The sequence below is a fragment of the Bombina bombina genome, chromosome 4 (assembly GCF_027579735.1).
Source record: "Bombina bombina isolate aBomBom1 chromosome 4, aBomBom1.pri, whole genome shotgun sequence".
Taxonomy (NCBI): Eukaryota; Metazoa; Chordata; class Amphibia; order Anura; family Bombinatoridae; genus Bombina; species Bombina bombina.
The window spans coordinates 1,028,296,625-1,028,321,874 of NC_069502.1; the positions used below are offsets into that span (position 1 = coordinate 1,028,296,625).

General features: G+C 39.7%; 1 protein-coding gene across 2 annotated transcripts in view; it reads left to right on the top strand.

Annotated features, from left to right (window-relative positions):
• Positions 1 to 25,250, top strand: part of TASP1 (taspase 1) — a 680,735-nt gene that overhangs the window by 164,255 nt on the left and 491,230 nt on the right. Inside the window, exon 3 of one of the 2 annotated variants that reach the window (XM_053712135.1) lies at positions 13,639 to 13,685. The exons of the other annotated variant lie outside the window; for it this stretch is intronic. Coding sequence (XP_053568110.1) covers positions 13,683 to 13,685 — 3 coding nt within the window. The 5' untranslated portion in view covers positions 13,639 to 13,682. The remainder of the gene's footprint in view (positions 1 to 13,638; positions 13,686 to 25,250) is intronic. 2 annotated transcript variants of the gene reach the window in all.

A 25,250-nucleotide genomic window follows, 5' to 3' on the forward strand; every position in this document is an offset into this window, starting at 1 on the left:
GGATTTTTCTGACAGAGGCCAGAAAAACAAAACTTCTAAACTCTTGTCGGATACTTCATTCCGTTCCTCTTCCTTCCATAGCGCAGTGCATGGAAGTGATAGGTTTGATGGTAGCGGCAATGGACATAGTTCCTTTTGCGCGCATTCATCTAAGACCATTACAACTGTGTATGCTCAGTCAGTGGAATGGGGACTATACAGACTTGTCTCCGAAGATACAAGTAAATCAGAGGACCAGAGACTCACTCCGTTGGTGGCTGTCCCTGGACAACCTGTCACAAGGGATGACCTTCCGCAGACCAGAGTGGGTCATTGTCACGACCGACGCCAGTCTGATGGGCTGGGGCGCGGTCTGGGGATCCCTGAAAGCTCAGGGTCTTTGGTCTCGGGAAGAATCTCTTCTACCGATAAATATTCTGGAACTGAGAGCGATATTCAATGCTCTCAAGGCTTGGCCTCAGCTAGCGAGGGCCAAGTTCATACGGTTTCAATCAGACAACATGACGACTGTTGCGTACATCAACCATCAGGGGGGAACAAGGAGTTCCCTGGCGATGGAAGAAGTGACCAAAATCATTCAATGGGCGGAGACTCGCTCCTGCCACCTGTCTGCAATCCACATCCCAGGAGTGGAAAATTGGGAAGCGGATTTTCTGAGTCGTCAGACATTGCATCCGGGGGAGTGGGAACTCCATCCGGAAATCTTTGCCCAAATCACTCAACTGTGGGGCATTCCAGACATGGATCTGATGGCCTCTCGTCAGAACTTCAAGGTTCCTTGCTACGGGTCCAGATCCAGGGATCCCAAGGCGACTCTAGTAGATGCACTAGTAGCACCTTGGACCTTCAAACTAGCTTATGTATTCCCGCCGTTTCCTCTCATCCCCAGGCTGGTAGCCAGGATCAATCAGGAGAGGGCGTCGGTGATCTTGATAGCTCCTGCGTGGCCACGCAGGACTTGGTATGCAGATCTGGTGAATATGTCATCGGCTCCACCATGGAAGCTACCTTTGAGACGAGACCTTCTTGTTCAAGGTCCGTTCGAACATCCGAATCTGGTCTCACTCCAGCTGACTGCTTGGAGATTGAACGCTTGATCTTATCAAAGCGAGGGTTCTCAGATTCTGTTATTGATACTCTTGTTCAGGCTAGAAAGCCTGTAACTAGAAAGATTTACCACAAAATTTGGAAAAAATATATCTGTTGGTGTGAATCTAAAGGATTCCCTTGGGACAAGGTTAAGATTCCTAAGATTCTATCCTTCCTTCAAGAAGGATTGGAAAAAGGATTATCTGCAAGTTCCTTGAAGGGACAGATTTCTGCCTTGTCTGTGTTACTTCACAAAAAGCTGGCAGCTGTGCCAGATGTTCAAGCCTTTGTTCAGGCTCTGGTTAGAATCAAGCCTGTTTACAAACCTTTGACTCCTCCTTGGAGTCTCAACTTAGTTCTTTCAGTTCTTCAGGGGGTTCCGTTTGAACCCTTACATTCCGTTGATATTAAGTTATTATCTTGGAAAGTTTTGTTTTTGGTTGCAATTTCTTCTGCTAGAAGAGTTTCAGAATTATCTGCTCTGCAGTGTTCTCCTCCTTATCTGGTGTTCCATGCAGATAAGGTGGTTTTACGTACTAAACCTGGTTTTCTTCCAAAAGTTGTTTCTAACAAAAACATTAACCAGGAGATAGTCGTGCCTTCTCTGTGTCCGAAACCAGTTTCGAAGAAGGAACGTTTGTTGCACAATTTGGATGTTGTTCGCGCTCTAAAATTCTATTTAGATGCTACAAAGGATTTTAGACAAACATCTTCCTTGTTTGTTGTTTATTCTGGTAAAAGGAGAGGTCAAAAAGCAACTTCTACCTCTCTCTCTTTTTGGATTAAAAGCATCATCAGATTGGCTTACGAGACTGCCGGACGGCAGCCTCCTGAAAGAATCACAGCTCATTCCACTAGGGCTGTGGCTTCCACATGGGCCTTCAAGAACGAGGCTTCTGTTGATCAGATATGTAGGGCAGCGACTTGGTCTTCACTGCACACTTTTACCAAATTTTACAAGTTTGATACTTTTGCTTCTTCTGAGGCTATTTTTGGGAGAAAGGTTTTGCAAGCCGTGGTGCCTTCCATTTAGGTGACCTGATTTGCTCCCTCCCTTCATCCGTGTCCTAAAGCTTTGGTATTGGTTCCCACAAGTAAGGATGACGCCGTGGACCGGACACACCTATGTTGGAGAAAACAGAATTTATGTTTACCTGATAAATTACTTTCTCCAACGGTGTGTCCGGTCCACGGCCCGCCCTGGTTTTTTAATCAGGTCTGATAATTTATTTTCTTTAACTACAGTCACCACGGTATCATATGGTTTCTCCTATGCAAATATTCCTCCTTAACGTCGGTCGAATGACTGGGGTAGGCGGAGCCTAGGAGGGATCATGTGACCAGCTTTGCTGGGCTCTTTGCCATTTCCTGTTGGGGAAGAGAATATCCCACAAGTAAGGATGACGCCGTGGACCGGACACACCGTTGGAGAAAGTAATTTATCAGGTAAACATAAATTCTGTTTTTTATTTGCAAACTGGGTACTGGCAGACAGCTGCCAGTACCCAAGATGGCCCCAATAAGGCAGAGGGGGAGGGTTAGGGAGCTATTTTGGGGGGATCAGGGAGGTTGGGGGCTAAGGGGGGACCCTACATAGCAGCATATGTAAATATGCTTAAAAAAAAATTTTTTTTTTTTTTTTTTTATACCTTTTATTTTAGTACTGGCAGACTTTCTGCCAGTACTTAAGATGGCGGGGACAATTGTGGGGTGGGGGAGGGAAGAGTGCTGTTTGGGAGGGATCAGGGGGTGGGATGTGTCAGGTGGGAGTCTGATCTCTACACTAAAGCTAAAATTAACCCTGCAAGCTCCCTACAAACTACCTAATTAACCCCTTCACTGCTGGCCATAATACACATGTGATGCGCAGCAGCATTTAGCGGCCTTATAATTACCAAAAAGCAACGCCAAAGCCATATATGTCTGCTATTTATGAACAAAGGGGATCCCAGAGAAGCATTTAAAACCATTTGTGCCATAATTGCACAAGCTGTTTGTAAATAATTTTAGTGAAAAACCTAAAGTTTGAAAAAGTGAACAATTTTTTTTTATTTGATTGCTTTTGGCGGTGAAATGGTGGCATGAAATATACCAAAATGGGCCTAGATCAATACTTGGGGTTGTCTACTACACTACACTAGAGCTAAAATTAACCCTAGAAGCTCCCTACATGCTCCCTAATTAACCCATTCACTGCTGGGCATAATACACGGTTGGTGCGCAGTGGCATTTAGCAGCCTTCTAATTACCAAAAAGCAAAGCCAAAGCCATATATGTCTGCTATTTATGAACAAAGGGGATCCCAGAGAAGCATTTACAACCATTTATTCCATAATTTCATGAGTTGTTTGTAAATAATTTCAGTGAGAAACCTAAAGTTTGTGAAAAAATATGTGAAAAAGTAAAATAATTTTTTTATTTGATCGCATTCGGCGGTGAAATGGTGCCATGAAATATACCAAAATGGGCCTAGATCAATACTTTGGGATGTCTTCTAAAAAAAAATATATACATGTCAATGGATATTCAGAGATTCCTGAAAGATATTAGTATCCCAATGTAACTAGCGGTAATTTTGAAAAAAAGTGGTTTGGAAATGGCAAAGTGCTACTTGTACTTATAGCCCTATAACTTGCAAAAAAAGTAAAGAACATGTAAACATTGGGTATTTCTAAACTCAGGACAAAATTTAGAAACTATTTAGCATGGGTGTTTTTTGGTGGTTGTAGATGTGTAACAGATTTTGGGGGTCAAAGTTAGAAAAAGTGTGTTTTTTTTCCATTTTTTCCTCATATTTTATAATATTTTTTATAGTAAATTATAAGATATGATGAAAATAATGGTATATTTTGAAAGTCCATTTAATGGCGAGAAAAACAGTATATAATATGTGTGGGTACAGTAAATGAGTAAGAGGAAAATTACAGCTAAACACAAACACCGCAAAAATGTAAAAATAGCCTTGGTCCCAAACGGACAGAAAATGGAAAAGTGCTGTGGTCATTAAGGGGTTAAGGAATTTGATCAATTTTGCTTTATATGTTGTTTTTTCTATTACATATTGCAAGATGTCTCAGATTGACTCTGAATCAGAAGCCACTTCTGGAAAAACGCTTAACTGAGTTTCAGTTCTACCAAAGCTAAGTTCATTTATTTTAAATGTTATAAATGTTTATCTTTAGCTATGGTTTGTAATAAGTTATGATGTTATACTTTTACATGCGGAATCCATTAGTATTTATGCTTTATTTATTTCCTTTCTTACAAAAAATATTTAGAAGATTTATAAGAAATATTTTTCTGATTCTATTTTAAAGGCTTTGTCTGACTTCGTGCCTTGTAATAAAATTTTTAGGTCTTTTTTCACTTCTTTTTTAATTATTGAAGTTTCAAATGACCAACAACATACTGATTTATCCTTCTCTGATGATGTTTTTTTTTTTCTCTTTCAGAAATTTTCTTCATCAGATATTGACACTAACAAATCTACTTTTTTTATTATTTTTCTATTATTAAAGTACATTTGTTCTTTGTTGAAAAGGTGTTGATTATTTTGGATATTAAGGTAACTAGTTCTTTAAGACTAGCTGACATTATTTTTGCCTATTTATTTCTTCTGTGTTTTCAGAGGTTTTCTTTCCAATTCCCCATACTAGGGAATGGAATAGGCTGAGAATTTTCTTTTCAAAGGTTTTAAACTATATTCTTTGCCAGCAGTTAGCCCCAATAAATTGGAGAACCCTCCAAAATGAGTTTATCTCTAATTCTTCTAATTATGCTATTGTTTCTATAGCAAAATAGTATTTATTTTCCTTTAGATAGTTGTATCTTATTTATGGAAAATTATTTAGTTTCAGGTACTTTTCTTGGTCCTGTGATTTATTTGGATATTGCAATTCCTTCATTTTCTCTGTTTACTTTAAGATCAAGTATCAGATTATGATTTATTTTAGCATTGTTAAAGGGACAACATTTACTAGACTAGGTGCTGTTGCATTTGTCTTGTTGTTTTGCATTTATTGATTATGCAAGTCCACTGTATTGGCTGGTCCTTTAAACTGGACTATCATGCTAATAATTTCATTTGTGTCTTCATTTTATTGAATATTTTCGCAAATGAGGGTTAATCTATTTCTTTAGCTTTTTTAGCTAGAAGAATTTTGTGATTTTTAAAAAAAAATAAAAAAAAATCCATATTTCTTTTGTTCTAAGATAATCAATTATTTGTTTTATAATTGGATTCAATTCTTAACTGTTACTCTGGGCTTCAAGATTGAGTTCTAAGACTAAAACTTTAAGCTTATACTGGTTTGGTTGTTCTTATTAAGTAACATGTCTATAATTGGAGTTCAAAATCAGCTCCCTAATATTGCGATGTACGTGCCGTATTCCAGCTTGGCTGGTAAGGGGCAGGTTAAGGCTTCTTTGAAATTTATTTTGTCCAAATTTCTTTGATTTTATTCCAGTAAGGATAACACTTTCTTTAACTGTGTTTCTGTCCTATATATTTTGGGTACTGTTGAAGCATGGCTGGGCACCCATGGGGTTCAAGCGCTGCTCAGACCTGGAATCTTCTGGGGTATTTCTTCCAGTTCCATTTTTAGGAACCGGGTTTGGAGTTTTATTCAAACTATTTTGCCTTTTTATGGTCATTGATAGCATTATTTGTTTTTATTAGATACAATAAATGCATATTTTCATTTTTCTGTTTTAATTCAGATTATTTTCTGAGGATGCGGAATCTCATATGATTTACTTACTCTTCAGGACATAGTTAGAGGATCTTTTTTTCAAAAGCTCTTGATTCCTCACACAAGGGTCACCTTTTTTAGGTTTCCAGATAGTTTGTGTCACTGTCCTTGTCTCTATCAGACAAGGGATAATTTTATTGGGTTCCGTCTATCGGTTCCTTTAGTCTCTATTATTTCCTTCAGTTGCTATATATGCATAGAAGTTTTAGGTCTTATGGCCACAGCATTGGATTCAATTCCCTTTGCTCATTTTCACTAGAAAGAACCTTTCCAGTCTTTTATAAGTGTTGTTTCTTCAAGAACATGGTTGGAGGATCAATTTACCAAAAAGTTTGTTTGATTCCTCAGACAAGGGTAACCTTTTTAGGTTTCCTGATAGATTCAGTGTCCTTGATTCTGTCTCTGACGGACAAGAGCGTCTGAAATTGGTTTCAGCTTGTCGAAACCTTCAGTCTCAATCTTTCCCTTCGGTAGCCTTATGCATGGAAATTCTAGGTCTTATGACTGCTGCATTGGACGCGATCCCCTTTGCTCGTTTTCACATGCGACCTCTTCAGCTCTGTATGCTGAACCAGTGGTGCAGGGATTATACAAAGATATCTCAATTAATATCTTTAAAACCGATTGTTCGACACTCTCTGACGTGGTGGACAGACCACCATCGTTTAGTTCAGGGGGCTTCTTTTGTTCTTCCAACCTAGACTGTGATCTCAACAGATGCAAGTCTAACAGGTTGGGGAGCTGTATGGGGGTTTCTGACAGCACAAGGGGTTTGGGAATCTCAGGAGGCGAGATTACCAATCAACATTTTGGAACTCCGTGCAATTTTCAGAGCTCTTCAGTCGTGGCCTCTTCTAAAGAGAGAGTCGTTCATTTGTTTCCAGACGGACAATGTCACAACCGTGGCATATGTCAATCATCAAGGAGGAACTCACAGTCCTCTGACTATGAAAGAAGTCTCTCGAATACTTGTATGGGCGGATTCCAGCTCCTGTCTAATTTCTGCGGTTCATATCCCAGGTATAGACAATTGGGAAGCGGATTATCTCAGTCGCCAAACGCTACATCCGGGCGAATGGTTTCTTCACCCAGAGGTATTTCTTCAGATTGTTCAAATATGGGGACTTCCAGAAATAGATCTGATGGCTTCTCATCTAAACAAGAAGCTTCCCAGGTATCTGTCTAGATCCAGGGATCCTCAGGCGGAAGCAGTGGATGCATTGTCACTTCCTTGGAAGTATCATCCTGCCTATATCTTTCCGCCTCTAGTTCTTTTTCCAAGATTCTAAAGGAGAGTTTGTTTATTCTGCTGGTGGCTCCAGCATGGCCTCTCAGGTTTTGGTATGCGGATCTTGTCCGGATGGCCACTTGCCAACCGTGGACTCTTCCGTTTAGACCAGACCTTCTATCGCAAGGTCCTTTTTTCCCATCAGGTTTCTCAAATCCTTAAATTTGAAGGTATGGAGATTGAACGCTTGATTCTCAGTCATAGAGGTTTCTCTGACTCTGTGATTAATACTATGTTACAGGCTCGTAAAACCGTATCTAGAAAGATATATTATCGAGTCTGGAAGATTTACATTTCTTGGTGTTTTTCTCATCATTTTTTCTTGGCATTCTTTTAGAATTCCTAGAATTTTACAGTTTCTTCAGGATGGTTTGGATAAGGTTTGTCTGCAAGTTCCTTGAAAGGTCAAATCTCTGGTCTTTCTGTTCTTTTTCACAGAAAGATTGCTAGTCTTCCTGATATTCATTGTTTTGTACAAGCGTTGGCTCGTATAAAACCTGTTATTAAGTCAATTTCTCCTCCTTGGAGTTTGAATTTGGTTCTGGGGGCTCTTCAAGCTCCTCCGTTTGAACCTATGCATTCGCTGGACATTAAATTACTTTCTTGGAAAGTTTTGTTTCTTTTGGCCATCTCTTCTGCTAGAAGAGTTTCTGAATTATCTGCTCTTTCTTGTGAGTCTCCTTTTCTGATTTTTCATCAGGATAAGGCGGTGTTGCAAACTTCTTTTAAATTTTTACCTAGGTTGTGAATTCTAACAACATTAGTAGAGAAATTGTGGTTCCTTCATTGTGTCCTAATCCTAAGAATTCTAAGGAAAAGTCGTTGCATTCTTTGGATGTAGTTAGAGCATTGAAATATTATGTTGAAGCTACTAAGGATTTCCAAAAGACTTCTAGTCTATTTGTTATCTTTTCCGGTTCTAGGAAAGGTCAGAAGGCTTCTGCCATTTCTTTGGCATCTTGGTTAAAATCTTTGTTTCATCATGCCTATGTCGAGTCGGGTAAAACTCTGCCTCAAAGGATTACAGCTCATTCTACTAGGTCAGTTTCTACTTCCTGGGCATATAGGAATGAAGCTTCAGTTGATCAGATTTGCAAAGCAGCCACTTGGTCTTCTTTGCATACTTTTACTAAATTCTACCATTTTGATGTGTTTTCTTCTTCTGAAGCAGTTTTTGGTAGAAAAGTACTTCAGGCAGCTGTTTCAGTTTGATTGTTCTGCTTATAATTTCAGTTTTTTTCATTATAAGATTTAAACTTTATTTTGGGTGTGGATTTTTTTTTCAGCGGAATTGGCTGTCTTTATTTTATCCCTCCCTCTCTAGTGACTCTTGCGTGGAAGATCCACATCTTGGGTAGTCATTATCCCATACGTCACTAGTTCATGGACTCTTGCTAATTACATGAAAGAAAACATAATTTATGTAAGAACTTACCTGATAAATTCATTTCTTTCATATTAGCAAGAGTCCATGAGGCCCACCCTTTTTTGTGGTGGTTATGATTTTTTTGTATAAAGCACAATTATTCCAATTCCTTATTTTTTATGCGTTCGCACTTTTTTCTTATCACCCCACTTCTTGGCTATACGTTAAACTGATTTGTGGGTGTGGTGAGGGGTGTATTTATAGGCATTTTGAGGTTTGGGAAACTTTGCCCCTCCTGGTAGGAATGTATATCCCATACGTCACTAGCTCATGGACTCTTGCTAATATGAAAGAAATGAATTTATCAGGTAAGTTCTTACATAAATTATGTTGTCACGATGCCTGTTTGTGCTGGTAATATATCTTATGACACATCTCTTAAATTTATCATATTCAGATATGTGTAAAAAAAGATGTCAGAATGTACCTATGTCGGTTAATCTTCCCTAAGATCATACAGGTGACTGGCATATATGGATAGAGGTTAATTCCAATGTAGTGTATAGTGTCAAAACTAAATATGTTTGCAGTGAATTCGTACTATTTCGTACTTGGCTTAATACTATACTGATTCTGTATGTTATAAAGTCATGACAGTAGATTGAGTATTCAATAAGAGATATAGTTTAAATTTTTCGTAGTGTAACCGTATATTTATTATTATTATATCTTTCCATTATATGCTTGATGGACGTATCTAGCTATTGACCACAGAAGATCTCATGTATGTCTAAGTAAAGGAACAAAATAGCAAAATCCCATTCTAATATCTGGTTTACGGGGTATAGTTTATTTTGGTGTTTGTATACAAAGGTGTCAGAGTAAACCTATTATTGAGGTACTTGCTTACTGACTAGTATAAATTCTTGAACAGCAATTGATGTGAATAGTACCCTATATAAAGTGTGATTCTTATTTGTAAGTGTAAATGTATATACAGCAATAAAGGGATATTTGTTGCCCTTTCGGTGATCATAAAGTGCTAAAATAACGGTTATTGTAAATACTCAATCAGTCTGCGAATGAGTTTAGATTAGAGTACCATATAAGTCGAATATAACTTATACTGGGGAATAGGAACTTGAGTGTCCAAGTTAGTGTGCTTGAATATTTGTGTGATCAATTATGAGTGTTCATATGTATAAGATGACTGTAGGTTTTATACCTGCGTGATTACAAATTATGATGTGATACTACAGTAAAATCATTAAAGTGAAAAAGGCTAGTCAAAAAGCCTAAGGTGATGTTAAAAATCAATTAAACTTGGATACAAAGTGATCCGCAGTGCTGATAATATAATTGAAACTAAGTGATGAGAATTAGTTTTTGATGTGCTAACTCATGATTAAATGTGAAGGTGTGATGTAAAATATTGTGAATAAGAGTGGATGAAAGTGAATAAAGGACCCCTAGTAATTATGTGGCCTAACTACTTGGTTTAATGCTAATTGTATGTGTTTGCTAGATGGTATTATTGAATTACCATATCTGTTATGTCAATTAAATACAGTCATTACTTTTCAGTGTTGTATTAAATATAATACATATCTGGTATTTAATACTGCTGATATATATACTTTCTCTCACTTGTACACATCTAGATAATTGATATCCTTAAATGCAGTTAGAGAAATGGAAGAAAAATGTTTTTTGTTAGTTTAGTCCAAAAGGTTTGACCGTATTCAGCAAGAATATCCATTTGCTCTCTGCTTGTAATAGAATCTTTTCTAGATTCCCACCTCTGAATGCCGTTTTAGAGTGCTCCGTTCCTCGGCATTGGGGAATCAGGGGAATGAGCCATACGCCTCTGGGGATGCTGTTTCTCGCATGGCGTGTTCCCTACAACTGTCCCTCACTACGCATGCAGGTGACCCAAATGCTGCTTATCTGGAAGGTGGCTTGTTTCTTCCGGAGGTTACCGCACAGTTCCACATGGCCATATCTTTGTCGCTGGCGCATTTGCATCTCCCAGGAGTGTGTTCACGATATTGTCTGTGTTCTGTTAACCAGGCTTAGTCAGGCATGGGATCGCCTGGTCCAGTTCAGCCTTCTGGAGGAGCGAATGCCCCTGAGGCTTCAGGGGGGACAACCTTCAGGGCCAGGGTCCTCATTTGCCCCGGCGGAGATAAGTTTTGCCTTTTTATTATAGACTGGCGCGACTTCGTGCTCTACTGAGGCACGTTTTGGCAATGCTGGAAGATCCCACTCTTAACGGGTTGGGGGATTCTCAGTCTTCCTCTTCGAATTGGCATGCACAATTAGACATAAGGGGATGAAGTAATCTTCTTATCGTCTTCTTTTATTTGAGTATTCTTTCCAGTTCTGAGCTTGAAAGTATCAGATCCCTGTTGGGCTGGTCCTGCGGGGGTGTCCGTTCTTCTTGGGCGATAACCTGCAGGTTGCCTTATCTTTTATTTTAATCCGGTTAGGATGGATTTTATTTGATTTAGAAGCTCAAGTTTGTTATTCTATTTCATTTGGAATTTTTTTTCTCTGCAATTGATACTTGGGATTTTGTGGTCGCTCTGTTACTTCTATGGAAGTTTGTTTAAGAGTGAGGACATGTTTTTTGTCCTATGTTTGTCTGTTTATCTCTCCCTTCTAGGGGGTGACTTGTGTGGCCATTGACAGTCTGGGGGACCTTTGTTTCAGTCTGGTCCTGACTGTTCATTGTGCCTTGGGCTCTAGAGTGGCTGCACAACTTTGTCATTGCCTGGCTACTTTTTGGTAGGGAGTTTGTATCCTACTAGGTGTGTTCTCTCCCCTTTTGAGTGAGTCCTGTACCCGTTTTCCTGGATAGTCTAGATCACATCCCTGTGATGTCTGCTTTGCTTCTGACAGGGTATCTTGTGCTCCTCTGGGGGTATAGTTTGTTTTAGAACGGCCCCGGGTCCAAGGTTCTTGTCACTGATCCTTCTTTGGATGTTTGGAGACTTATGTTCCTGTGGACTGTTCAGGACAGGGTTCTTACCGGCAGAATGTGCTTCCTTTTTTGGTAAGGGAGTTTGTCTCTGTTGTAATCAGTTGGTTGTGTCCGGATGATTCGTCATTCATTCCTAGATTTTGATCGGGCTATGGCTTCCTCATGTCATTGTGGGCATGTGCGTCGTTTTTTTGTCTGTTATCACCACTTTGGGGTTGTTGGACTACCTCAGTACTGGCTGGTACTGGGAGGTGGGTTTTTCCTCTCTCTGTAGGGTTGTTTTCCTGCCCTGTGTGCAGGAGGTCGGAGCAAGTAACTTTTCTTTATGTTAAGCAGGACTAAGTGGCCTAAGGGATAACTACCCTGCCTAGCAAGCTGAAGGCTTGAAGTTTGAATCCTGCTGTGGCAGCTTTCTTTAGACAGCATACTGCGGCTCTGTGGCTTGTCCTGTTCTGACTGTTGTAGTCTCTATTTGTGCTTTTTCTATACCAAGTTCTAGGGGGTTCTCCTTGGGCGTACCCTTAACTGTGGAAGAGCGGATTGGGTTGACACCTGAGCTCTGTTGGGGGGGTCCTCTCCATTTTCCATTCCCCAGGGGGTTTGGGGTTCGGGATCACCTTGTTCCCTTTGTTTATCAGACATGCCTATTGCTTGGGCTGGTCTGATGATTGGAGCAGGATCTGAGATTGGGGGGCTCTGTTTATCTTTCATGTTCATTTCTTGTGGGAAGGTCTGGCTGCATTCTTGGGAGTCATCTTTGGATGACGGGAGAGTGCAGTGTTTTTGGCTCTTCAGGTGTCAACGTCAGGTGTTCGCCTGCATTAGATTGGAGCGAGAGGCTAAGGGTTTCTGAATATTTAGATATTCTGAGCTGCTGTTCAACGTTTTTTTGAGACCTTTGTCTTCAGTTGTTTCCAGGGTGTTGGCACACTCTGCTTAGGGAAGACTCTGTTCTCTGTTCTGACTCCAGGATTTTTGATCCCTTCGATGCTGTGCAGACTGGGTTTGGGTCTGCCTACCTTGGTTTCTGTTGGATCGGTTGGGTTCTTGTTAGCTTGGCCCTTGTTTTTGGGGTTTTCGCTTTGTGTCCGCGGGGCTCATTTGTGACCTACTTCGTGACTCTCTGGAGTCCTTTATTGGATTTCTTATCTGTGTCCTTTTCTCCCTTTTGGCTAAATTGGTGGTTTAACCCTTTCTTTAGTAAGGGGTGTGTTGTTGTGGGATCGACTGTCGGGGGGCAGTGTCTCTGCGGAGGCTAGTTTGGCTCAGTCGAGTCTAGTTCCTGCGGTCTCTAGCAAGGTTATAGACTTTGTGGTTCAGTGTCCTTGGGCCTTTTCCTTTTTCATTTTTTTCTTGGCTTTGGACAGGAGTTTTTCAGGCCTGGTGCCCTCAGAATGGGCCACCTCTTTGTACCCTCCCGTTTTAGCATTCAGTGTCCTCTATAGCTTGGGTATTGTTTTCCCAAAAGTAATGAATGCAGCTGTGGACTCTCTTCGTTTATTAAGATAAATTTAAATTATGCTTACCTGATAATTTTCTTTTCTTCAGACGGAAAGAGTCCACAGCTCCCCGCCCGTATTTTTCTGTGGGGCGTTTGTTATTTTTGTTCTTCTGGCACATTTTCACCCTGATGTTTCTCTTATTGTTTCTTGTACCTCTGCAGAATGACTGGGGGATGGGGGGAAGTGGGAGGGATATGTAAGCCTTTGGATGGGGTGTCTTTGCCTCCTCTTGGTGGCCGGGTTCTGAATTCCCAAAAGTAATGAATGCAGCTGTGTCTTTCCGTCTGAAGAAAAGAGAATTATCAGGTAAGCATAATTTAAGTTTTTCTAGCAACAGCATCACAATGGAAACTTTAGTAAGTATTGGACGGGGATGGGGGATTAAAAATTGCTTAGCCAGCTGTTGTGAGATACTGAGATGTTTTAATTTGGTTTTACATAATTATTATACACATGTTGTAATATAGTTTTCCGTGTAAGCACTTAGTTTTGGTTTTCCTTCTGTTATGTGTCAAAAAATTAAATTATTTTCTCTCCTTTAAAGATCCTTTCGCTATGTTTACTACTTTACCATTTTGTCTTGTAGGATGTGTGTACAGTTATTTTTCTCTGGCATTTTAATTGAGGCTTACTGGAGGCATCTTTTTTTATGCTTTTAGGAACATGCCAAAGAAAAATTAGTTTCTGTGCCCATCAAGCGCTAATGGTAAGTCCTTTTGAGAGAACAAACCAAGAAATGGCCAGATAAAGGGACTGCATTAGCTCACCATGCCACATTTTTTCATAAGGTATACATTAGGCTTTTGGAACACGCTAAAGGACCATTATATCTAGGGGGGAAACTTCAGTGTGACCTTGAATCCTATACTTCACTAGCTCTACTGGTAGATAACATATACCTGCTTGATTTTTAAAGTCAGTCTGTAAAACGTTACAGTCTCTGCACTCGTTTGATGTGTGTGGAGAATAGCTAACCCAAAGCAAAAGTGATTACATTTTTTTTTCTAATCCCATAAATGTTATTCTAGACTTGACTACATATTAACTGACCATATGAACCTCGCTCTCTTGTGGAAAACAGACCTATATCATATTACCTGGTTTAATCACTCCTCTATGACTTGCTCAATAGATTGATAGATTAAACACATTTCTCTTTGCTGAACAAACTGTATTGATCAATATATAGAAAGCATAGTACAGGATTTTTTTTCTCTTTACACCCAATTGATAGTTCCTATGTGAGCATTTGGTTGGCACATAAGTGTGATTAAAGGTCAATTAATTAGGGCAAATATCTATCAGGGTATACAACACAGGCAGCAATATTAATCTCTTCCTAATGTATTGGGAACGCTTGATCTAACCCACAAACTGGACATCTCTCTGCATTTAAGTTCAGAAATGCATGCAAATGACTGTTTGCAAATTTCTACTAGCAATATGCTGTTAAATGTTTTTCTTCAAATATTATTTAGAGTATAATAAAGCTGGCAAAATACTTGCTCACTGCTTAAGGAAAAAACATGATTCTACCTTTATACACACTATACACTCACCAACAAAGTGGAGCAAAGGACTTCTAAAGCCTTAGCTGATACCTTTAGATTCTATTACTCCTTACTAGGCATGTGCATTTATGTACTTTGTTAGCAAATAATGGCGATAACGGCTACCGCCAGAGGCATTCAGCTCTTTTCTGAGATAAATTTCTTCTTGTGAAAGTGCAGCACACAAAGATATTGATTTGCACAGATCTGTGTGTGCTGCACTTTCACAAGAAGGAACCCAGCTCTGAAAACAATGCTGCAGGCAGCAGCCATTTTCAACATTAGTTTGCTAACAAAGTACACAAATGCACATGCCTACTCCTTACTGTATAACCTCTAGAATACCCACTCAAATGCAAATGTATCCCTTGCTCCAGACTTTCAGCTTACTGAATAATTGCAAGGTTATATAGTGCCTAAACTGTATTTACCCAAAGCTCCAAGACCAGATAGGTATACCATGACCTATTATTCTATCTTTAAAGAAATCCTCTCCCCACATCTTACTAATTTAATTTTACTAGTGAGCCTACTCACTTCCCTCCAGAAATGCTAAAAACCCACATAGGATTATTCCCAAACCTGGGAAATCTACTATTCTTTATCAAAAGGATTGCCCTATCTCACTAATAGGCATCTATATAAAAGTATATGCTAAAATACCTTCTACCTGTCTTCTAACCTTAATTCATTCCAATCAAGCTGGTTTTGTCCCCGGTTGTGAGATTAGGGATAACACCCTAAAATATTTTCATTTTATTCATCATACTCAAACGCTCTCTTAATCTACGCTTCTTAGCACTGTTGATGCAGAGAAAGCATTTGAACGAGTGAACTGGTCCTTTATGGCAGCCAATCTGTCTCACGTTGGCTTCAATAACCATTTTTTCATTGCATTTATCACCCTCTGGTAGGTGTGTGTAAACGGAGACCTTTCTCTCCCTTTTATCACACTAAATGGTACCAAACAGGGCTGTCCACTATCCCCTTTACTATTCATTTTAACAATGAAAACTTTGCCAGTGGAACTAAAAGCAATCCTAACATTGAAGGTATATAAGTGGGCTCCCATTGCCATTACTGTTTGCAGACAATGTTCTTCTTTCCCTTTCCTTCCCTAGCACCTCTGTTACAGAATTACTTACTATAGTCACACCACACATTTTTTATTAGATAAACAAAAACTTAATAACTTTAATGCTTCTTTTAAGAGTATTAAATACAGTGGTATTCATGTCTCCACTACTTATCAGAGCATGTTACAACTCAAATATAACTCAACACAAGCCTTGCATTAAGATCTGTATTCTTGGTATTCCCATTAATATATCTCTTGGCTGGGTTTATTATGCATATTGAAAATGTCTACCCTGCCAAAAATTGTATACGTGTTTCAGGCAGCACCTCTTCACTTTATCTAACAGCTATATCTACTCACTCCTGAGCCTGCTAGAATAATATTTATGCAGGGTTTTCCCCAGGACCTTTTTAGCAGCTGCACCACCCTGCTGATTTTACTGACCACCTGGCTAAAATTTTTGCCAATATTAAACTAAAATTAGCTAATATTAAAAATGCTAAATTTTAATCGCACAGATTATTATTAAATACATTTATGTTAAATTATGCAATTATTTTGTGCTTTGGATAGCAGGAAATTATATAATAATTAAAAAATATTACACTTGGCTACGTCATAATGCCATCCAGTTACTTTATAATATCACCTACTGGCAATATTTTCTGTGGAGAACACTGCTTATGGGAGAAAACGGTTCCTAGAATAAATAAATTATACATGCCTTGCAAAAAAGAGAGGTTTAGGCATCCCTAACCTACTCTATTATTATTATGCCTCTCACGTATCATTTGGTTCCAATGTTTAGCACATAAGCAGTGGATATATTTGGAGGAAAATCTTTTGGATACATATATTTTAGGAGATAAATGCTGGCTACCTAAATGTGATATGATTCCCCACATTAACAATAATAATCTAATTATTTGTACTACACTGGAGGTTTGGGACAAGATAACTAAAAATATCCAGCATTTGCAACACACCAGTTCCCATTAACATCATTACTGCGCAATTAATCCTTTCTATAACACCAGTTCCCATTAACATCATTACTGCACAATTAATCCTTTCTATATTTATATCACCCTTTCTTGACCAGTTATCCATGGGTGCCTTACTAATTTTTTTGAAGCAAAAAATTGGGAGTGGAGCACAGGTAAATGTTGAAAATCAAGCTATTTATTCAAAACATATGGATGCAGCTAGAAACATGTAATCAAAAATCTACATGCAGATAAGGTTTTGCCTTTTTCGTGACCTACCATTAACTAGTTGGTGTCCCACACTGCATTGCTTTAAAGCTATATACCCTAACCTGTCTGACACATGCTGGACTATATATAGAGGAATATATATATATATATTCCTAGACCTCTATATATATAATATATAGAGGTCTAGGAATGCTCCTGCATATTTGGTGGGAGTGTCTGATCATACGTAGCTACTGGACAGAAGTCAGGTAGCTCATGGAAGACGTTGTCTATTCAACCTTCCCCAGTAATTTTCCTGCTAAATCATCCTCCCCATTACATTTTTCACAGTATGCTAAATTGCTTAACGTTTAATCCATGTAGATGGAAACAAATTGTCCCTCCCTCTAGGCAGGAATAGTGCAGCTTGGTCTCTCACATGTAAGCACAAGATAAATTATATTACTTTCAATCAGGCTGCTTGGATCATTTTCTCTTAATTGAATGAACAGAAATTGTAGCGTAATCAGATGTTTGTTTCCATATCCTTAGTCATTTAGATTTTTTCAGAATATACTAGCTTAAAGTGGCCTCCTGTAATCATTTGGTGTCTCTTCCTACTTGGGTTTTTAATAGGTCCAAGAGTTTCCTTGAGAACATTCAGGACTCAAGGATTCCCTGGGTCTCCTTTTTGAGACTACATTAAAGTGAAACTTTACCTACAAAGGAAGTGGTTTGTCATACCTCTCAGTTTCTTCAGGACTGAGATGGCAGCTCAGTCTAGCCATAATCTATCTAGAACCACCAAATGACAAATTCTCAATCTTTTGTGCAATTTTGGACATGGTCACTGCATAATTCCCAACAGAAGGGTTGTTCATTTAAACTCATACTAGTCACTGAAACCCTTTACAAGCTGCTTCTTTATATAAACAAAACAGCAAAATAACTACAGTCTATAACGTCAGTACAGTTAAATACCATGGATTATTTTAAAAGATCACAGTGAACCAATAATTATTTATTGTACTTGCCATTTGGTGGTGGTGATGGATAAAAAATCAAGTTATTAAAATGTAGGTACTTATTTAAGGTTTCTTTAAAATATGATTATTTGTAATCATAGGTATATAAGGTATATCATCATCTGAATTAAGCAAAATATGATGACAGTTACTACATACTGGTAATTTAATGGGTTTACCTCCCCAAAACAAATGGCCTATGGACCCCAATACTGTCATTTAAATGCAGTGGGACATCCATACATCGGGGCCATTTAGACAGACAGCATATCAAAGCCTCCTCCCAACACTGCAAGCTACCATTTTTATAAGTGGCCCCATCCCCCTCTCTTGAGCATGTGGTACTTTTTGCTTATAAAAAGGGATCCACATCCACAAAATATAAGTCCGAGGTAAAGATCAGCAGCTGACGCCTCATTAAAATGGGTTATTAAAAATAACTAAAAATAGATACGTGGGGGAAGAGAGGTTGATAGAGAAAATTAGGGGGAGGAGGAGATCAGGTATGGATGCACAGCACGTTCTTGCTGACAGGAGAAGGTGACGAGTACATTCTATGGTTAAAGCCAGGACAAGGGTGCAAGCATGACTTGATATTACAGAGCATGTGTACAGCAAGAAGACAAGTGATGAGAAAGCTTCAACCAATCAAATCTACAGTGGGTGTAAACTAGCGATGAGCAACTATCCAATCAGCAGGAAAGCGGAGAAAATGTATTCTATAGAATAGCAAGAGAAGCCAACCAATACACAGCAGGCAAATAGATGACCAATAAGGTAATTAGGGGAAAAAACTAAAGGAAATGGCCAGTCAAAGCATTTGGCAGTCAAATGTTCAGTGCATTCCTACCCAACAATTAATGGCATTTACTGATTCCAACTGCAGAGTTATTTTGTGACTTTTATTGGAACATAAGGGTCCATGGCAAAATTTACCTTTTTTTTTTTTTTTGTTTTAAATCTTTTTATTGATTTTCAAAGTTTACAATGATATATGATTAGCATGAATTCAACATCAAATAAGTAACAAGATATTGATATGAATAACAACAATAATAACAACAATAACGGAAGGACTTCATAGATGATACAACCCCTTCTATAGGGGCAAGGTTATTATGCAAAAGTCTTTTGATTCGAGTGAAGTCCATGAACAAAAGAAGTTACCCATCTGATATACACATTATTATTTATGAAGTGTAGCAGGATACTCCTATTACAGTAGGTATTTATGACTAGCGATAGATTAATATGAACAGGAACAGCAGTTAGGTGGGGAAAGGAGGAAGAGGGGAAGGGAGGGGAGGGAAGGGAAATTGTGATTGGGACCTAACAGAGAGCGCTAGAGGTTGTATTAAGTTACTCTATGAGAATACGCATCTAGGGGGTGGGCGGGGAGGTCGAAGACTCTTTCAGATCCGCCTGCTCCCATATGAATACAATATCTGAGATATCATCGGCCTTACCCTGGAAACTATAATGTATCTTCTCCAGTGAGAGAACATGGTCAACTTCGCGGATCCACATTTGTGGAGAGGGGACCTGCGTTTTTTTCCAAAACCTAGGAATTAGGCGCTTGGCGCAATTAAGCATGCATTGCAATAGTCTCCTTCTGTATTGGCAGTGGAGATTTGGTATATCATTGAGCAGGACCATAGTGGGGTTTAGGGTAATATTTGAGCTAAGGGTGTGATTGATATGTGCATTTATTGTGTGCCAGTAGTGTTTAAGCTGAGGGCAATGCCAGAAGACATGGGTGAGGGATCCAATCTCCCCGCAGTGTCTCCAACATTGGGACGAAGCCCCTGAGAAGATGTTATGAAGCCTAACGGGGGATAGGTACCAACGCATTAGAATTTTGTAGTTGAGTTCAGTTAGTACTGGTGATATAGATGATTTTTTTGTCGATAAGAATATATTCTGTAGCTGCTTTTGAGTAAATGTCACATTAAGTTCCCTCTCCCATTTTGTCATGTATGAAGGCGAGGGTATAGGGGAAGCGTTCTGCAAAATTTTATGAATCAGGGATACATGGAATTTTAGGAGGGAGGGGTTGTACACATTACTTCAAATGGTGTCAGTGGGCTTGTGAGAATTAGCTTATGCGGGGAGGTTAGTAAGGTATGTCTGATCTGAAAATAGGAGAACCATTTGTGGAAAGGAGGGCCGAATTCAGAATTCAAGTCTGTCTGTGATCGAAATTGTCCATTGTGGAAGAGGCGGTATACTGGGGAGGGAGTGTGGCGGGTCGAAAGATGTGAGCTGTGTATAAGGTCTGGGGTAATGAATGTGGTGTTGTTGAGCAGAGGGGTTAGAGGGGAGATTGCACAGAAGGCATGTGAGGCAGTTTTTACGGTCTTATACCATACCCCCAGGGTAGATGTGATGTAATAGTTGGGTTGGTGCTGTATCGGTCTGTGTCTCTCTGGGATCCAGCAGATTTCGGTTAGATTGTGTTCTGGTAGGAGTGAGGCTTCTAGCTGGATCCATGGCTTGGCGGGGGAAGAATGGTTCCAAGCTACAACTCTGGCCAAGTGTGCCGCCTTATAATAAGCTGTTAGATTGGGAATCCCTAGGCCTCCCTTCTCATTGCTGAGGTATAGATTCTGTTTTGCAACCCTCGGGCGTTGATGTGACCATACGAAGGATTCTATTAATTTCTGCTGTGTGTCTAGGTATTTGGGTGACAATTCCAGAGGGAGAAACAGGTATAGATATTTAGGGAGTATGGTCATTGATATCACGTTTACCCAGCCTAGCCAGGATAGGTGGTTCTGTCTATGCCAGTTGTTGAGTAGGGTATGGATTTCTTTTGAGAGGGCCTCATAGTTGTGTTCAAAAAGGGCTGGGATGGATGGGGAGATCGTGATACCGAGATATTTTAACGATTTGTCTATCAAAAAGTTAGTGTGGTGGGAGAGGAAAATAAGTTCCTCTTCAGATAGGTTTATCGGGAGAAGGACCGATTTGTCCATGTTAATAGAGAAATTCGACACTGCCTTAAAGGTCTCGAATTCTGTCAAAAGGTGAGGTACGGAGACAGTTGGGGTACGTAAAGTAAAGATAATGTCGTCCGCATATAGCAGACATTTTTGGTGTATAGAGCCAAAATCCAATCCTTTAATGTTTGCATTATTCCTAATATGGGCAGCTAGGGACTCAACTGTGAGGGCAAACAGGAGAGGGGAGAGGGGGCATCCCTGGCGGGTGCCATTATGTATTTGGAAGCTGTGGGACATAGTGTCGTTCGCTCTTACTGTTGCTTAGGGGTGGTATACAGAGCTTTGATTCTATTAATAAAAACATCGGAAAAGCCAAATATCTACAGGGCCGACCAGAGAAAATCCCAGTCGACCCTGTCGAAAGCCTTCTCGGCATCTGTAGAAAGCACAATCATCGAAGTGTTTCTGTTGTAGGCTGTATGTAGTGATTGGAGAATGCGGATGGAATTATCCTTAGCTTCTCTCCCAGGTATAAAACCGACCTGGTCTGTGTGGACCAGGTTTGGAAGATACTTATTGAGGCGCATAGCCAAAACCTTAGCATATAACTTAATGTCTAAGTTTATGAGAGATATTGGGCGATAGTGTTTAACTTGGTCTGGGGACTTACCAAGTTTGGGGATAGCTGCCTCCAAAAGATTTTTAGTGAATGTGCCTTGCTTATCTATGGATTGGAAGAGCTCGAGAAGGTGAGTGCTAAGTAAGGAGGCAAATAAATGATAGAATTTCGACGTAAATCCGTCAGGACCAGGGGCTTTCCCCGGTGGTAAAGATTTAATGGCAGCTAGTATTTCAGAAATGTGAAACGGCCGGTCTTGTGAGGAAATGTCTTCTGCTGAGAGTGTCAGGAGTTCGATTGTCTCAAGGTAGTTGTTAATTAGATTAGTTTTAGCCTCGTAGTCATGGGAGTCTAAGTTATAGAGAGAAGTGTAGTAGGAAGCAAAACTATTCACAATTGAGGAGCTGTCAAAGGACATTTGTCCAGAAGGGTTTGTTATCTGTTTTATAAAAGTTTTAAATCTCTTTTTTTTTGAGGGACCTGGCTAGCATTCTACCAGCTTTGTTCTTTTCAATGTTCTTTTCAATGAAAAATTTAGATTTTTGGTTTAAAGACCGTAAGTGTGCGCACTTTATAAGGTAGTTATTAAGGTCTTCCCTGGCTTGTTGTAAAGTATCATAGTGTAGATGAGATTGAGGGTTAGTTTTATGAGCCCTTTCAGCTTGTGTGAGTCTGTCAGTCAAAGAGTTATAAAAAACTGCTCTCTGCATGCGCTGTCTTTTAGTATACTTAATAAGTTCGCCCCTGATGAAGCATTTGTATGCTTCCCAGTTGTTAGTGTTAGATGTATTTATGGGTTTGTTGATAGAAAAGAATTCCGTCGTTTTTTGTGTGATTTCTACTGATAGTTGGGGGTCTGAAAAGACAAGATCATTAAGTTTCCATGATGGGTGGCTAGGGGGTCTAGCTGACCAGGTAAAAGAGTCAATCACTGCGCTGTGGTCAGACCATGTCATGTGACTGATTTTAGAATTTAATAAAGAGGTTAGTATCATTTGGTCACAGAGGAGGTAGTCCAATCTTGTGTATGTTTTTGTGAGTGTGAGAAAAAGGTAAAGTCTTTGGTTCGTGTATGTGATATTCGCCAGGTGTCATATAAAGGGAGAGATTGAATTGCAGACCAATTGGCTTTGATTTTTCTGTGATTAAGGTATGACTTTCCTGTGGAGGTGTCCAGAATTGGGTTAATGGGAAAATTTAAATCTCCACCTAATATGATCGGGCCTTTAGCAATATCCATTAGCTGATTAATAGTTTTACGGAAAAAGGAGGGGGTTGGGCGGATGGGAGCGTAAATATTAGCTACTGTAAGGGGTCTACCAAATAATAAGCCCACAATAATCAATACCCTGCCCTCAGAGTCTGCATACTTCTGGAGAAGTTCGAAGGGGGTCCCCCTTCTGAAGGAGACACAGACACCATTTTTCCTACCGGGGCCAGAGCTCATGAAATGCTGGTCATAGAGGAAGGTTGATAGTTTGGGTTCCTTAAGTGTGGTAAAGTGGGTCTCCTGTAGGAGAAGGATTTCAATTTGTTTTTTATATAGGTCGTGGAAAGCTATAGATCGTTTCTCTACTGAGAGAAATCCCTTAACGTTCTGTGTAGCTATAGTGAAAGAGTTAGTGGTAGGGTTTAATGGCATGCTGATAAGGTAAGGGACGCTTCAGTTTTTAACTAGTGATGTCTCTGCGCTCTCTGTATGTGGGGGAGGGGGTACGGAGGGGAAGGGTTCAGGCAAAGGGGGTCAAGGTACAAGGGGGATGTGTGCTGCTGTTTACAAAGTACTGCAACGAGGTACCAACAGTATCTGATGGAGATGAGAAGACAGAGAAAGAACTAGGGAAGAGGAAAAAGTGGAAGCGGTAATAGGAGAAAGAGAAAAAGGAGAGGGTGGAGAGAGGAATAGGAAGAAAGAAGTGAAACTGCAAAGAATCAGTGTGCTGTAACAGCATAAGAGGGGGGGGGAGAGCAAAAAGGAGAAGAGGTAGGGGCTTAGCACGGAATGAGAAAGCCCGCCATCATGTCCTGGAACTAACATAATGGAACAGATATAAAGGAGTAAGAAGAGAAGGAGAAAATATCATAAGAGATAAACAAAACAGGAATGTAAATTGCTAAACATTTCCCTTTTCTTATCTGCAATACATGTATAGGGAAAACATGTAACAAAAACTAAACATTAAACTGTTGACCTGAACAAATACAATTTGTTAACAGTTAGCATACTGAGAACTTAATGCATGCTGGCTTACATACTAGAATTTAATTAATAACTTATAATCTAATTGACTATAATGTATAAGAACATTATTAAGGTAATTAGCCCCCGCTAAGGAATTAAAGGCTAGAGGGCCAAAGTAGTTTGAGAGACTCACGTGAATGACTTAATATGACAGTTCAAGTGTCCGAAGGAGAGCTTCTGCATACAGGTTTCTTCTTGGTTTGTTTATTCACCACTTCAGACCATGTGCTTTTTTGAGTTAGAGAGGTGCTCAATGTGGTCTGTTTCTATTGTGAGGGTGTATTTGTAGAAATCTCCGGAACAGGGACAGCAAGAAGATTGTAAAATGAGGCAGCTTCATTTGGATCTTTACACTCCAGTTTCTTACCATCCTTGAGGACTTGAAGTGATACAGGGAACCCCCATCTATAGGGGATCTTATGTGCTCTGAGGTGTGATGTGATCGCGTTGAATTCTCTGCGCAGTTGTAAGGTTCTGGTCGATAGGTCTTGAAATATCTGAATCTTTGATCCCATATGTGAGAAGTTTTGCTATTGTCTAGCATAGTTGAGGACTTTTTCTTTATCTCTGAAACTCTGGAAACCTACCACTATATCTCTCGTGGTTGATTCTCGCCCGGTTTAGGGCGTAGAGTGCGATGTGCTCTTTCTATCGGGATCTCTTGGATGACAAAGGAGTTTGCGATTGCTAGGGCTTGAAAGATTTCCTGAAGCAAATGGTGTTTGGGGGACTCCCCTTATGCGGAGGTTATTACGCCTTGTGCGGTTCTCTATGTCATCCATTTTAGTTTCCAACATAGTGATTGTACTTTGCTGTGTCTGGATCTGTTGAGACATGACATTCATTTCTTTGACAAGATCTTCCCTGTCATCTTCAAGTGTTTCCACTCTAAAGCCCAGTTCGTTGATTTCACGCTTTAAGTCAGCGCATTCCTCACGAATACACGTTTTCACTTGTGTTATCAAACTTTCCATAACTTTTAATGTGACTGGGCCGTCTTCTGGTTGTGATTCTGTTGTGTCAGTTAAGGATTCATCATTTTCAGCACCTTGTCTGCTTTTGTCACTCTGCGATGTGCCATCTTTTGGTTCACCTTCTTATCAGTGAAATAAACTACTCTTTATGTGCCAGGTGGCTTAACAGTCTAAAATTATGTTGAACACACTGCAGTTCAGAGATAGAGGTTATCAATTAAAAGCAAGATCCTCAGTACAACTAAGGGGCTAATTTAAATATGTAGAGATGAGTTTGGATGCCAGTAAAGTCACATTCCTAATATAGAGTAATCCTCAGTAAATATGCATCACAAAGTAGGCCCCAGTATTATTCAGGTGTCATTTCATTACAGCATCAGCACTGTATCAGTGGATATAGATAAAAGGATATGCCTCCTTGTGTTGTATTACATGTTGCCCCATTAATTTAGACATAGTGAAGTGCTTTGCTGAGCAATTGTTAAATAAAAGTTCACAGCACTTTTAGTGTGATCTCAGGGAGGCTGACCACGCGGTAGTGCCGTGTGTCTTAGTTTTTTTATGTCCAGCTGGGCCCCAGAAGTTGTAGTAAAAAAGAAATGTGCCCTTGCACATTCAATATCGGCACTATGGGAGACTCAAGTG